Below are 15,559 nucleotides of genomic sequence, written 5' to 3'. Positions count from 1 at the left end.
CAAGTCAAGGGTCCTTGTTTTCTAAATAACTTCACTAATTAATAATCTTATTAATTTATTTTTAGGTATTAAATTCCAAGATACAGATGTAGCGGAAACTCTGCAACCCATGCCTACAAAACATGGCAACATTTTACTCGAAGAAGCCAGAGGAGAAATAAGAAATTTGTATGTATTCTTTTTGTGATCATTTTAGAACACTGTATATTGATCATGTCTTTTTTGATCCCTCCCTTGCCCTTATTTTAAACAAAATTGGTTTGTGTACAAATAGTTTGCTCCATTAAAATACAGCTAGATCTGTGAGGTAAGAACAGATATTATATAACATCTTTCCAGTACAATGAGGTAAATGAAAAACTTAACCAGTTGCCTCAGTGGAAGCGTTTAGAGAAGAGTCCTCTTTATTATAATTTCCCCCTCAATGGAATGGCATAAAGCCCAGTCATTTAGAATAGTATAAGCTTTAGAGGCAACATTTTCATTCTCAGAAGAATTACAGGTAGTTTTTTTGGTTTTTCAGGGTTTTTTAGATCATGAATTAATTAGCCTTTCTGTGGTTTAAAAAAAGAAAAAAGAATTGGAGGGAGTGGCTTAAAAGTTTGGAGCTATCAAATACATATGGATTTCAGATTTTGTTTCATGCTGATTCTATGGTACCGCATTCTTCATCATACTGTGGTTTCAAAAAAGTTACTTCTGCCACGTTTAGCTTACTTTTCCAGTTAATCAAAGCCTTATGGTGATCTCAGTGTCTGTAAGTCACACAAATGAAGATAAGGCCTTCACCTGGATCATCAAAAAGTAACAATTCTGAATGAGGAGAGAAAGCAGGAGACAAAGAGTATCATACTTTAGATAGCTGCTTAAGAATAATATTGGCTTAAAGTTTTACTTTTGAATATTTTAAATACCAGTTACAGTAATGATTGCTTGTGAAAGAATAAAACTAAAAGACTAGACCTAACCTTGTTTCCTTTTAGTCAGTGGAACAGCAAGGGTCCAGACCAGTCCTGAGGCTTGGCACACTGGGATGCTGCCAGACATGGTAGAGATAAAATATAAAGCAGAGATCACTAAGTTTTGTTTTGCAAACTTGTTGCCTTCTCTCTATGAAGTGTTAATTTGGGTGGTGTAGGCAGGTGTGCATATGAAAGAACAAAGGCACATAAATTATCTGAAGAAGACCAGATCACAGAGTACTTAGTAGGTGACCAATAAATACTGCATTGAATTGAACCACAGTCCAGTCCGTTGCCTAGGACATTATCTTATATAAAGCAATACCTTGAATTCTTCCATATGTACTTCCAAATCATCACATTTAATCTGCTACTATTTCACTATGTGCCGGGGCATTTAAGCTAAAATTTTTAACTTTTGCTTGCCCTTTACTATGAAGCACTTTCTTTGTACTGCTCTTATATACTGCAGATTTTCCCTCAAGCTGCAAATTCTTGTAAAGATTCTTTATTTCAGAGAAAATGTTATTCAGTCACAGAGAGGCCAGATAGAAGAGTTAGAGCACTTGGCTGAGATCCTGAAAACTCAGTTGAGGAGAAAAGAAAATGAAATTGAGTTATCTCTTCTTCAGCTTCGAGAACAGCAGGCTACAGATCAAAGGTATGTTAAAACAGAAATATCACTTTGATAAGGTCAAAATTAGTTTAAAATACTTTATCATGTGCCATAGAAGGATAAGCCTAGTCTATTTAAAAATCATGTTTTTACTTAACATTCTTCATATAAGCCTGCTCTAGACCTACTAACTGCTATCAACAACTCACGTCTAAGGGCATTTTTCCCTAACCTACTCTGCCTCATCTTGTTTCCTCTGCTCATTTACCAAGCGGGTAGGAAGTTCTGATACCATTTGATTGTACCTACCAAGAAAAATATGTGTGACAAGGACTCAGCTGTTGGCATACCTTGTGAATAAGCCCAACCTTATTTAAGTGTTTTTCCCAACCTTAAAAGGTAGTAAATTCCATAATACAGTACCCAGTTTTTTCATCCCATAAAGATGTTACCTCTCCTAATATTCAAAGTTTGCATCGAATTCTGCTGATTGTTATGGGTGACAGTGGGGCCCTTCAGTAGTCTCCTTGCTGCCTCTTCATTTTTGATGTTTGATAATATATAGTATTTTCTTTTCCGTCCTCCTTTGTCATTTGTTGGTTCCTAATACCTCTTCTCTCATTTTGTGCTTCCATGTTGTGCTTCCAACAAGATTTTATCTTTTTACCATATTCTTCCTTGAATTATTTTCTTCCTTTATGGCCCTTTTCTTTTTGTTTGGAACAAGCATACTCAAAGGTACAGAGAGTAGCATATTGAAATCTCATGTACTCATCTCTCAACTTTAACAGTTATCAACATGCTAACCAATCTTGTTTCATCTATCCCTTCACCTTCATTTTCTTTAATTAATTAGCCCCTGCCAAATACCATGTCATCACACCTGTAAATACTTCAGTATATATTGCTGTCTGATAAGGAATTTTTTTAATGGAATCACCGTGCCATTATCACACCTAACAAAATTAACAGCAGTTCCTTCATACCATCTAATAACTAGTTTATGTTCAAACTTCTGTAACGATGACTTCCTGCTGTTTGAATTGGAATCCAAATGAGGTCTACACATTGCATATGATTGTTATATCTTTTGTCTCTTTTATTTCTCTCTTAGTATTTTCTTTTTCGCGTTACTCAGGCCTCTCACTGTTGTGGCCTCTCCCATTGCGGAGCACAGGCTCCGGACGCGCAGGCTCAGCGGCCATGGCTCACGGGCCCAGCCGCTCCGCGGCATGTGGGATCTTCCCAGACCGGGGCACGAACCCGTGTCCCCTGCATCGGCAGGCGGACTCTCAACCACTGCGCCACCAGGGAAGCCCTCTCTTAATATTTTTTTAAACCAGACCTAGATCCTCTATTTGTTTTTCCCTTACCAAGTATGATATCATACTTATGTGAGTAGGTTCTCATTTAGAAAAACCAAGTATGATTTTCCACTTTTTCATTTCAGAATCAGAGTTTACTTCTTCTTTCACAAACAAACCTTACATACTTATATTTGAAAAAGCTAAGATGCATAATAGAAGACTTGTTTTAAAAAAATAAAGTGGGCCAAAAATATATGAAAAGCTTTTTATTTCAAAGATTTAAAAGGTTAATATTATCTCTACTAACTTGTGTTCCTAAAAAGTTAAGTGTAAAATTAAATTTTGTAATGAAATTCTATATGTTTAGTGACATTAATATACCCTTCTAAGTGCAGGGCAAAAGAAAAATGAATATTTTTGAGAATTATATTTGTAATAGGGAATGTAATTTGAACCCTGGCTTTGAACCAGGGTTTTAAATACCTGGGTGTTATCCACGTTCCCCCTAAGAATAGACCTAGCCTTCTTGGAAAACCAATAAATGGTTCCTTGTGAGGAACAGTGCTGAAGACCCCAAAACTGAATACGGTGATCTTAATAAATTGCCAACAGCCATATTTAAAATATTATCTGAATATAAAAATTCTGCATTAGGCCAAGCCCAAGCTTGGAGCCCATTCCTCAACAGCTGAGTACAAGGTTATCAGACTACTTTCTCTGTTATATTTCTTAAATTCCCAAAGAGTAAGATCGACCCTGTGTTGGCCGTTCCTTCTTCCAAAGGAATATGATCATCTAAGAACTAGAGTGTTGTGTTAATTGAAAGGGAAATCCAAAAGTCCTTCAGTCCTAGGACTAGAACAGCCGAAGAACTAGAGCCATAGATGGGTCTGCATATTTTCTAGTATAAGGTATTTTCAGCAGAAGACATCAGCATATACACGTAGAAGAGTTTACCTTAAAAACTAAGCTAAGGCTAACCTTACGGGATTATGTTATTCACGCCATAGCAGTCTATTTTTGTCACATCAAGAATTAGAAGCAGAGACAAAATAAGTATTATTAAAGAAGCTTTTGTTGCAGAGGCCAAATAATGAAAGCAATTTGTACCCTACCTTACAGTTTTATAAAATTGAAAATTATTGGTTATTTGCTTAGAAGGAAGGGTACCTATGGTGAATAACATATTCTTTCTTGAAATACAGTTGTTGAAAACTGAAGAAATGACTTCAAATAAGGGTCTTCAAGTCTTTTTTTTTCTTATATGTTTACACATAGCTCAAAATTTTATGTGTAACAGAAATTTTTTTGAGACTAATGGAAAACTGTTGAAAAATGTTGGGGAGAATATAAAACTTGGTATAATTTACTGTAGAGAAAAATCACAAAATGGAAAACATATTTAAACTTCTCTTTCATGGATACATTATTTCAGATTTGAAATTCTAGAAGCCTGATCTGAATGTTGGACTCCTTGTTCTCAAACATGAACCTAACGTAGTTGTAATCTTCAGAGTGCGGTGCTTGATATTTATGGCAAAGAGCCTTTTCATAGAATATTACAGAAACTCTTCGTAGTATGTGTTTAATAGACCAGTTTGGTTTGGCATCAGCTTGACATAAACTTTTGGTTATCCAAAGCCCTTAATTGCTTTGAAGTAAAAGCCCAGTGCTGCTCTTTTTTATTAAAATCATGTCTTTTCCTGTTATTGTGGTCTATTTTGGAAGACTGAGTTGTGATTTTTGCATATGTTCTACATAATGCCTCATTAGCAAAAAATCTTGTATCATTTACAAGTAGCCTGGATGTCTGTGTTGTTTTGAACAAAAATCCATATTAAAATTTAAACAATATAAAAATGCACATTTTCTGCTTATGAAAAAGGCCATCTTAAATTAACTGCAAAGCAGTAACCAGTGAACACATGTACATGAACATTAAAATCAGGATGATTTTACCTTTTACTGACTTTTTCAACTCCAAAAATATTTATACTCTTACCAAATGTGTAACTGGTTTGTACTAAGTGTTTTTTTAAGTAAATGTTAGGGTGTTTACCTTCTTAATTAGAAATCATGTAAGTGCCATAATGCCCCAGTGGAGGAAATTTAACGCGTAAATATTTCAGACACTGACTTGCCCTCTTCCCTTTGGTTGACAGCACACTGTCAAGTCATAAAACACAGAGGCCTTTTGCAGCCGCACAGTATACAAAGCAGCTTGGCTTTAGGGGCTCCATCTTTCCAGCTGTGCACAGACGCGGATTACTTCCTGGCACTCAAAATTCTTCCCCAGCTTTTCATTTTGAAAAATGGCAAACCTACAGCAGAGTTGTAAGAATAGTAGTGCGAACACACATACCTTTCACCCCTTGGCATGTTTGTGAATGACACAGCCTGTTCTGCATTCTGCGCGCTCAGGCACGGGCCCATTCCCCTCCTTCCCCCTCTCTCCCTCTGTCTCTCTCTGAGAGTTAGGTGCATATATCATGTCACCCTCTCTACATTTCTAAGCACCTTTTAGGAACAAGGACATCTTCCTACATAACCACAGTACAGCTATCACACATTCAGGACATTTCACAATGAATGCAACAGTAGTATCATCTAAATACACAGTCCATATTAAAATTTCCCAATTGTCCCAATAATGGCCTTTATAGCTGTTTTTTTAATTGCTATTTTTGTTTTGTTTTTCTTTTATTAATTTATTTATTTTTGGCTACGTTGGGTCTTCATTGCTGCACACAGGCTCTCTCTAGCTGCGACAAGCGGGGGCCACTCCTCTCTGCGGTGTGCGGGCCTCTCATCGCGGTAGCCTCTCCCGTTGTGAAGCATGGTCACCAGGTGCGCGGGCTTCAGTAGTTGTGACACACGGGCCTAGTTGCTCCACCGCACGTGCTCGAACGTGTGTCCCCTGCACTGGCAGGCAGATTCCCAACCACTGCACCACCAGGAAAGCCCTGTTTTGTTTTTCTTTGTTTTAATCCCATATCCAGTCAGGTGTCATGTATTGTATTTAATTGTCATGACTTTTAGGTTTCCCTTATTCTAGAGTGGTTCTCCAGTCTTTTCCAGCCCATTGATGATAGTTGTTTGCAGAATGCCCTTCAATTTGGATTTGTCTGATTGCCCAGCCCCCTAATTTAGAGGGCACATCTGGCTCTTGGATAGAAGGGTAACTGGGGCGAGGGATAACCATGCAGACATTACTATTATACAGGGAGGTAATCTGTCATTTTTTAAAAATATATCCAACAAGTTCCTGCTGTTGTTTTGAATACCTTAAAATTTGCCTAATGAAAAGTTATCACACTCAAATACTATGTCTTTTATCCCCAAGTTTTTTATTATTAATATTATCTAAGTTTTTTTTTGTGATAGCTGCTTGGCATGTTTCCCAAGCACTTTATTTAAACCACAGAAATTATCAAAATTAATAGTAACTAGTGTGTTAGTGTGTATGTGAGAGTGGAGAGAAAGCTAAAACTTAGGAACATCTCAGAGAAAGGAAGCAACTTACAAGAGTAGGAAGAATTTATCTCTTTAGACCTGGATCTCTCCCATAAGAACTCTGGCCAGATTCTTTACTTCTCTAAGCCTCATTTAGCTACCTTAACTGTGAAATGAAGAGGTTGAAATGAGTAAGTGGTTCCTACCTTTTAAAACCAGATGCTTTTATCCCCAGAGACCTTGGTATTCTGAAAGATTTTGCCTCCTAAGTAAGCAGTGTGTATTAATTTAATAAATTTGTATTTTTTTCATCCAAGGCCTGTATCATGCTAATCATTGCTTCTGATAATTGTGAAATAGCCTGTATTATTGCACCGATTTGCTATAATTCTATCCAAAAGTAAAAACAGTATAAAACCTTTAGTTCGCTTTTACAGCTTAATTGCCAGTGAGTCTACATTTCTCATTGGGCTTTTTGATATTTTTAATATAATTCTCAAATTCCCATTACTAGTCAGAATCCATTAAACTTGATCTTCAAAATGGCCCCTTAAGAAGATGAGCCAGGATTTGGGTTCTTCCTGTCCCCAACCAGTCCTTGGGAATGCTCCCTCCATTTTCAGAAGAGTTTATGTACATGTAGAGAGATTATGTACATGTAGAAAGCTCTACATAACTGTCCCCCTCCATTCCTCGCGAGTGTTTAAGAATAAGAAAATATTGAGTTCTGATTTACATTTTGACCCAACACCACAAGAAAGATACAATCCAGAGGCAAATAAACATACACATACAAACGTTTTCCTTTATGCAATCTTAAATCAGGGAGCATTATTTTCATCTGTGAACTAAAGCAGCAGTTTTGAGCAAAGTCATTACCTTTCAAATAGACTTTACTTGGCTATTTTAGTGAAGCTTATTCCATTTAATTCACTAGCAACCTCATATAATTCTATTCATAAGTGATACCTTATTGTTATCTGTGTATCCCTAATAAGAGCTATGAATGACCTACACTTCTCTCAACGATATACTGAGAGTCTGCCACTGTTCCCCCCCCAAAAAAAAAAGCGTAGAGTTTTTTTTAATCCTAAGATTGTTTTCAACCTTATCCCCCAAAGTTAGTTACCCTAAAACTGTTACTCAAAAAGAACCTCTTCGTTCTACCTCATAAATATCTTACCTAACAACTTTTGTATTCTAAAACCTTCCCTTCTAAATGGTGTTAAAGTACTATATTACAACATTTTTTGCCTCAAAAAAATCAAGAAGCTTTTTTTAGCATTCATAATCCTTACTGCAGCAAAGAATGAAATGTTGATGGGGGTTGCGGCAGGGAGGAATTGTGTGCCTGGGAAATGAAGTATTAGAAACTTTCACTGGAGCAAAGATTTTGGCTTCTTAAGCTTTCATATTAGACTATACATTACATAGCACCACTGAAAGTTTTTCCTTCTTCAGTATATCTGAGGTTTTAAGTTTCTGGATTTATTATGGCACCCAGTAGCAAAGCTGGAGTCAAGTGTTTTCAAGACTTCCATTAGAAATTCCTCTTTCAGAGCTTATTGCTTGACTGTTTCAAATTATATGAGAGAAACTTGGCACATAGGTTTTTGAGCTGGATTACTTTTTTTCAAGATAAAATCTAATTTATTTCAGTTTGTTTTTAATCTTAGAGATGGGCCAACAGCTCTTCTCATAGTTTTAGAAGATTTGAGCATAATTCTAAATAATGTCTGTTAAAAAAGGAAAAGAAAAAAAAACCACATTTTCCAACTTAATTTTTTATAGTGTTTTTCAAAATCCTTGTTGAAAAATATGAGAAATTTGTTTTTACAAAGCACTTAATTAGTATGCTTGATATCCCTTTGCAGATCGTTTCACCATGTATAATGCAGCATATATGAATTGGTACATGACCATCAGAGTTCATCTGAATGTTTTTACTATGCATTGTTCTTTCTGTTTATAGTGCATGGAACAGGGCAGGAAAATACTATGTGGAGGTCACATAAAATATTGCTCATAAAATTAGCCCTGTCTCTTCTTCAGAGGAAACCAACCTGAGGCCTTCCTTCACATGCAGAGAGGTCTAGGACAGGCCACTTAGCAATGACTCTAGCTCCCTCTTGCCTCCAACATCCTTCTCACTTTTCTGTGACAGCTCCTTCCCTCTTTCCTCTCTCACGTACACCCTTGTTGTTTTACCATATTTCATCTGTGTAAAAATGTTGATTGGCAGGTTTCAGATGATTTTTCATTGCACACCTTCCTGAAGACCAGGCCACATTCATCACAATGTTGCTTTTAACTTTTATGTACTTTATGTCATTGACTCTGCACTTTCAGCTTAACAGCATTGTTGCCATCAAAAATATCCCATCATAATAATGACTATTATGTATAGAAGCCCTAAAACTGACACTTTAAAATAATTGTTAAAGACTTGCAGGTGTTGTGTCATCCCAAAATAGGTGTACTCTCTAGCGAACTGACTTTTTATTTAAAGTACTGCATTGTTATTGCTCTTTTATAAATACTACTTCTGTTGTATCTGTGCCCACTCTTTGGGCATCATTAGTATAAAATACTAAGTCAATATTCTGAAAAGTTTAAACTCCGAGGACTTTAGGAAAATATTCAAGAAAGCATCCACCAATTAGACCACTGAAAGTTTTTGCAACTTACTGGCCTTTGCCTTACAAAGAAAATTAAAAATTAAAACCTGCTGTTTCTATGACCCTATGTGACTGAAAGCCTTGTTGGGCTTAATTTTTTGTTAATGTCATCAAGTAATAGTTACTATTCAAACATATCTCATGTATATATCTTTTTGAAAATACTAACGTGCTTAAAAACAAGTAAAGTAAAATATCAGGTACAGCTGAAAACGTAAGAAGAGGTTTGAAATTACTTGAATAGTATTCTAACCTTTTGTATCAATAAATGTCACTCACTGTTGAGCAGTCAAACCAAGTAATTCTGGGGAAAACAGGTAAGTTCTATTTTGACTAATAAATATGAAAAAATATGAATATTTTCTTGAGATCTATTCAAAATACATTTTCCCTTCATCTTTTTTTTTTTTTTTCTTAGTGAGTAAAAATAATGCTGAGGGGAATATTGGCGAGTGTACTGTTGAATGTGTGCTCAGTACTACTAGATAACATGTTGTAGACACATAATTATTTTAACATTGTGTTAAGACTGTACCTGGGCAAGATCCAGGTTCTTGGACTTGTTTATCTTCTGTGTGAGGACAACTAACTGTTCGATGCCAAAATACAATGAACTTTCAAATATCAAAGAGGAAAATTAAGTATTTCAGGTCCTCAGCTGGTTTACAGATGTGTGAGCTTTGTAGTCCATTTTCTGGTTCCAGTAGGGCGTTGTGACAATTTTTCCAATATGTGTGTACTAGATAAGTTTTGGAAGTAAAATTACTTACTTTAAATACTGAAATAATTTTCTGAACTTAAAATTTTTATGTTTATTTTTCTTAGAAAATGAAGCCTAAAACCAAGCTTCACAATTTTTAAAATACTTTTGAATGTAAAATGTATTAAATTAAGGAACCTTTCTCTGTCAGGAAAATAAATGCCTTTTGAAAACAGGTATTCATTTAGATCTATGATTAACCTTTAACAAGATCTTCCTGTTAAATTGTACATTTGCTTTAATCTCTGTAGGAAAAATACAAACTAGTATTGCAGCATATAGAGTTTCTATATACCCTGTGGACGTTAAATGATCTCTTACAGCTAAAGGCACATCTGCAACATATTTAAATGCCAGCTTTGGGCATTATTAGTATAAAATGCTAAGTCACTTTTTCTGGAAATATTTTGAAAAGCCTGAACTCCAGGAGGAAACTCCAATAAATGGTAATCTTATGATACCATTTGTTTTGAGGGAGTGGTGGGAAGATGAGTGGCTGTATGGCATATTTTTCATTTAGTGAAAAAGAGTATGATAGTCCTCCTTCAAATAAGTCTGAAGTTTGGTGGTGGAACAATGGCTGACTGATGTCCTCTGTACCAAGTTTCAGGACACTATAAAATGATATTAAATTCATATTATCAGTCATTGTGGAAGTGACAAAAGTCATCAAATTTGGGGCTCCCTTCAAACTCTGAGAGTCTGTGCATTTATCAAAGTTCAAGAATGACTACTGGTTGGTTTTAAATAATAAGTCCATCCTAAGTGTATAATAAACTAAAAACCTCAGTGACTGATATGCAAGTGTGTAAATTTTTTTCTATGTAACATTCAATGAAAAATTATACTCCCACCACAGATTTTTTTCCTTTTGTCTTGCATTTTTTATTCTGTCTCTCTCTTTTTCTTAAATACGTCATTGAAGGTCAAACATTCGGGACAACGTAGAAATGATTAAGCTTCATAAGCAGCTAGTGGAGAAAAGCAATGCTCTTTCAGTAATGGAAGGAAAATTTATTCAGCTTCAAGAGGTACCGTGATAATTTATTTTATTATGGTGATACATAGATACAAAGGTTCGAAAATAGTGTTCAACTTTTCTTTTTAAGTAGAATGGTCGTAACACTAAAAAGTAGTTTTTAAAGATTGCTCTTTTTATTCTCAAGTGTGTATAATTTCACTTCCTGTATGGTTAGCTATTTATAACTTAATAACTAAAGAAATAACTAACTGCTTGGACTTTCTATAAATATCTGTGTCATCTTAAAATAATAAACACATTTATCATAAAGCATCTCAGGTGAAGAAAATTTATTTTTAACTCCTTTTATCTGGAATCATATGGGCACATAACACTGAAGGTTTAGATGTATTTGCATATATCTTCAGTTCTAAGCATTTTGAAATATCCAAGATAGATCAATGTTAAGAATAGATTAATAATCAAGTTTTGTTAAATCTTTTTTGATATGTGGTGTTTTGTTTTGTTTTGTCACTACCAGTATCAGAAAATATTTGAATACCCCTCACGTCGACTGTCAGTGTATTTATTTTAAATCCTAACCTTTCGGTTGACAGTACTTGAGACTCTTATCCCCATGGTTATTTTACCAAGGACTATGGCCGCACAGGAATGTGCCATCAGAGGACTCCTGTTTATTGGCACTGCGTAATTAACATAGGTTCTGGAATTAATGAACTCCAAAACATTCCAGATGAGCAGAATTCATATTAAGCAGTACTTTCTTTGAAGTACTGAAACAAGGAAAGCGGTAAATTGATGCAAAGCGGGTCATCTGAAGCCTAAATTCACTATTGAATTAGATAAATATTTTTCAACCATACTCTGGGTCATGTTTTCCATCCTACAGGTACCTCCTTAATGTCAAGTAATACACTACCTTCCATATAAATATGACGGGTATGTGAAAGAGAGATTAATTAGAGAGTGGGATTGATAACTCTATCTGCAGATGGATGGAAGAGGGAGATTAAAAATACATGTAGCTGAAAGCCATCTCTAAAAGGCAGCATTAAGAAAGGAATTAAAAAGTGATTTTGCATTCTTTTATCACTTTGACTGTTTTGATTTCCATTTAACAGTGACTCCAGGTGTTTGTTTAAATACCATGAATATCAAGTGTCTTTGATAGCACAGGTACCTCTTTTGGGTAGAGATTTGAGAGGTTCAGGCCAACAGCTTCACCGAGATATGAAGCACAGAGAAAGCTGGTTAAAGATACTGTTCTGTGATTATAAGCAAGATTAACAAAAATTGGACTCAAGTAGCTCAATAGCCATGTTTCTTTTAAACAATTGAAGAACTTCAATAGAAATTTAATGATTTTAATTAGCAGATAAGGCATTACATGTTATGGTCATATGGACTCTGTGAAAAGACTTTAGTGTAAGTATGTAAAATTGAATTTAAAACATATTCATAAATAGGTCAATTTTGAAAATTAAGAAGACTCCAGTAACTATTTTACTGAATTGAAATTCTTAATTGTATTACAATTAGAAGCTAACCTTCCAAGGCTATTTATATGGTGTGGTGACAGATCTTTTCAGTTTGAATATCTATGGTCAGCATTTATTTTTAACCCATGCAGCAGCATTTTTAGACAGCATGTCCAACCACTGTAACCACAGCAAAAAGAAAAAATAATTACTTGCTAAAACTAATTTACTCACTGGTCACTATCAACAAGTCAGAAAACTAGGAGGAAATAAAATAAAGGAAAAAAACAGCCTACATTGTGTGACTCTGCTAAAATATTTTCTTCCTCATGATACACTTTGGCCAAGAGTATCCTTTATGGAGACATTATACACTGTATAATGGCACATTAATATAGTAGCATATATACATTGTGAGATAAAGAATAAACACTATAACATGGACTTCAGGAGTAAACTCATTTATGGAATGGTGATCATTCATTCAAAGCAGAATCCAAAAATAGTTTTGAAAGGATTTTCCTTTTGTTTTTTAGAAGCAAAAAACTCTCCGGATCAGCCATGATGCCTTGATGGCAAATGGAGATGAGCTAAACATGCAGCTTAAAGAGCAGCGTTTAAAATGCTGCACTCTTGAGAAGCAGTTACGTTCCATGACATTTTCTGAAAGAAGAATAGAAGAGGTAAGCTCCCAAAAAGTTTAGCCATTCCTTTGCATTAACACTTCTCTGTAACTATTTTGAAAAAGTAAAATAGAGACATTTTAAATATTATATTGACTTAAAAATCCTAAACTACATGCATGGCACTTTGAGCACAGCAAAATATAGTCAGTATATTATGTGCATGGCAAATCGGTACTTAAAAATACTCGCAAACGTGCTGAGATCCACTATTTATCTAAAGGATTAAGGATCCTGGAGGAGACAGCAAACCATAACATTTTTAAACGAACAAATGCCAGATTACCTGAGGAACTTAACTTTCTCAGCCTTAACAGCTTATTAGTCATTTGAGATGTCAGAACAATTATAGGAATAGATCTGTCTCTAAGGAGAAGGATGTTCTGCCCTCCAACATCAGCAATTTTGAGAATTTTTTTTTTTCTAGAAAGTTGTTTCAAAACTCATCTTCCTATTCATGTTGCTTCTCATGTTTCCCAGCTAGCGCAGTCTTTTTCTGCAGTCTGTTAAACTTGTCCTTAAACAGAATGGAAATGAAATAAGATGTCTACATTCTGTTCTCATCTTGGAAGAATCTTTTACGGTGTCTCACACTGGCATCAAAAGAATTTTGAGAAGAGAATGAATTTTAAGAGTACTCTGATCCATGGGAAAAGGTTGTAACAACAAAATATACTGGTGAATGAAACTTAAATACTAGAAATAAATACAAAAAGCTACATTTTAGTTATCAAGATATAATTATTACCCTGAGTTTATTTCTAAAAATATTATTCATTGGGATAAAACAAGGTATACGATTTTATTTATTCATTCATTTGAAAGATGTACTACTGGCTCTTTGTAAATTCCAAGTAACATGAGAAGTTGTGTTTTCAGAGTAAATAGTGATTGACACAAGTTGTTTGAACCACGAACCAAAAGAAAAGTTAATCCTTTTATTTTGGGGGGCCAACTGGAAATTAACACAAAATGAATATAATGATGGAATTCATCGCAGAAGACAGTAAAAAATATTATGTTTCCCCAAACTTAATAGCAAGCTTTTAACACGTTCTTTATTGAATTTTGGTACATGTTGCCATAAAGCAGTGCATACGTTCCTACTAAATTAAAACAGAAATATTAATTTCATGTTTACTTAACAACTTGGAAGAAAAACAATGCTAAATTAAATACAGATGATATAAGTGGACTAGTTCACGGCTGCAATTTAGAAATCAAGACATGTTCGCCCCCTCACATGTTTTTTTTAATCCCCACGTGGTTTTATACACCTAATGTGTAATTTTCTTTTCATTTCAGCTGCAGGATAGAATTAATGATTTAGAAAAGGAACGGGAACTTTTAAAGGAAAACTATGATAAACTTTATAACAGGTAAATCATGATTCCATATGTTCTCTCCTCTTATTTGAGATCTTTTCTATCAAAACATTGGATATCAGAATACCTAATATTGATTAAAGAATTAGCAACAGATGATTGCAAGAAATCTATATATGTTATAAAAGAAAAATAAACTTTTTTAAGAGGTTGGTAATAAGTTCTTTAACCTGAGCAGCAGTCTGTTACTAAGAAAACCATTATCACTTTGTTGTCAGTAACAACTGCTATCATTTATTGAATGCAAACTGTAAGCTAGCAGGCACTATGCTAAATACTCTGCATACGTCGTTATAAATTCCTCACAACAACTTGGAAATGTAGGTATTATTAATGCCCATTTTGCAGACAATGAAAATAAAACAGAATTAAGTAAATTTGCCTATGTTTGTAAAGCTGGGAAGTAGTAGAGATTGTATTTGAACCTCTTCTGGTCTCTCCAAGCCCTTGTTTCTTCTGCTGGGCTACCCAGCCTATTAGCTTCGTGTGATTCTGTTGGTGGAAAGCAAAGGTATTCGCTTACAATTTTTTCTATTTCTTAAAACAAAAAACACACGCATCTTTATCTTAAGATGAATTTTAAAGAGCTGCTTTACTTTTCTTTTTTTATCTGCTTCATAATTATGGTATTTTAAAAATTAATCCCTTCTGGTAATGTTAGAAACAGAATTCTACTCTCCAGCTAAGTTTACTTAAATGATACAGATGTGTGTGTATTTTTAAGTCTTTTCAGTGTATGATACTGATAAATGATAAATACAGGTTTACATGAAAGTAAATTTTATATATATTGAAATATATATGTTAGAGCTGATATTCAACAGTTGCTTCTAACTGATCATATTCAGAAACATCAGAAAATAGCCATCTGATCTACAGTTATATCTTTAACTTTTTAACTATGTTTTACGTTTGGTATGTTTTGCAAACTAAATTTACATTTTATGAATTAAACAAATTATACCGAAGAATGTAGGGAGAGGCCTTTATTTTGATTTACTTTGAAAAGATAACTAAATTAATGTTACGCATCATTCCAGAGGTATGTATCATGTATGGTGCTTATACTAGTGTTGATTATATTTGCACAGGGGCTCATTATATTAAGGGTTACCAATAGCGGTTTGAGACCTCAGTTAAAGTAACGTCTTGGGCTCTCCAGCAAGGATAGACTGGCTAAACAGCTTTATGTGGAATTTGCCTTGCGCCCCCTCCCAGATCATTTGGCCTCAGTGCTTTGTTCTGGTCCCACTCT

General features: G+C 34.7%; 1 protein-coding gene across 1 annotated transcript in view; it reads left to right on the top strand.

Moving 5' to 3' along the window:
• The window catches only part of RPGRIP1L (RPGRIP1 like), a 100,792-nt gene that overhangs the window by 13,033 nt on the left and 72,200 nt on the right, over positions 1-15,559 (top strand). Inside the window, exons 4-8 of the mRNA XM_022555176.2 lie at positions 66-168; positions 1,480-1,623; positions 10,702-10,807; positions 12,773-12,919; positions 14,225-14,298. Coding sequence (XP_022410884.2) covers positions 66-168; positions 1,480-1,623; positions 10,702-10,807; positions 12,773-12,919; positions 14,225-14,298 — 574 coding nt within the window. The remainder of the gene's footprint in view (positions 1-65; positions 169-1,479; positions 1,624-10,701; positions 10,808-12,772; positions 12,920-14,224; positions 14,299-15,559) is intronic.

Source organism: Delphinapterus leucas, chromosome 20 (assembly GCF_059928025.1).
Source record: "Delphinapterus leucas isolate spDelLeu-1000000601 "Yukka" chromosome 20, BTC_Dleu_Yukka2, whole genome shotgun sequence".
Taxonomy (NCBI): Eukaryota; Metazoa; Chordata; class Mammalia; order Artiodactyla; family Monodontidae; genus Delphinapterus; species Delphinapterus leucas.
Note: the sequence above shows the minus strand (reverse complement) of the source record. Positions and strands in the feature narration are given on the sequence as shown.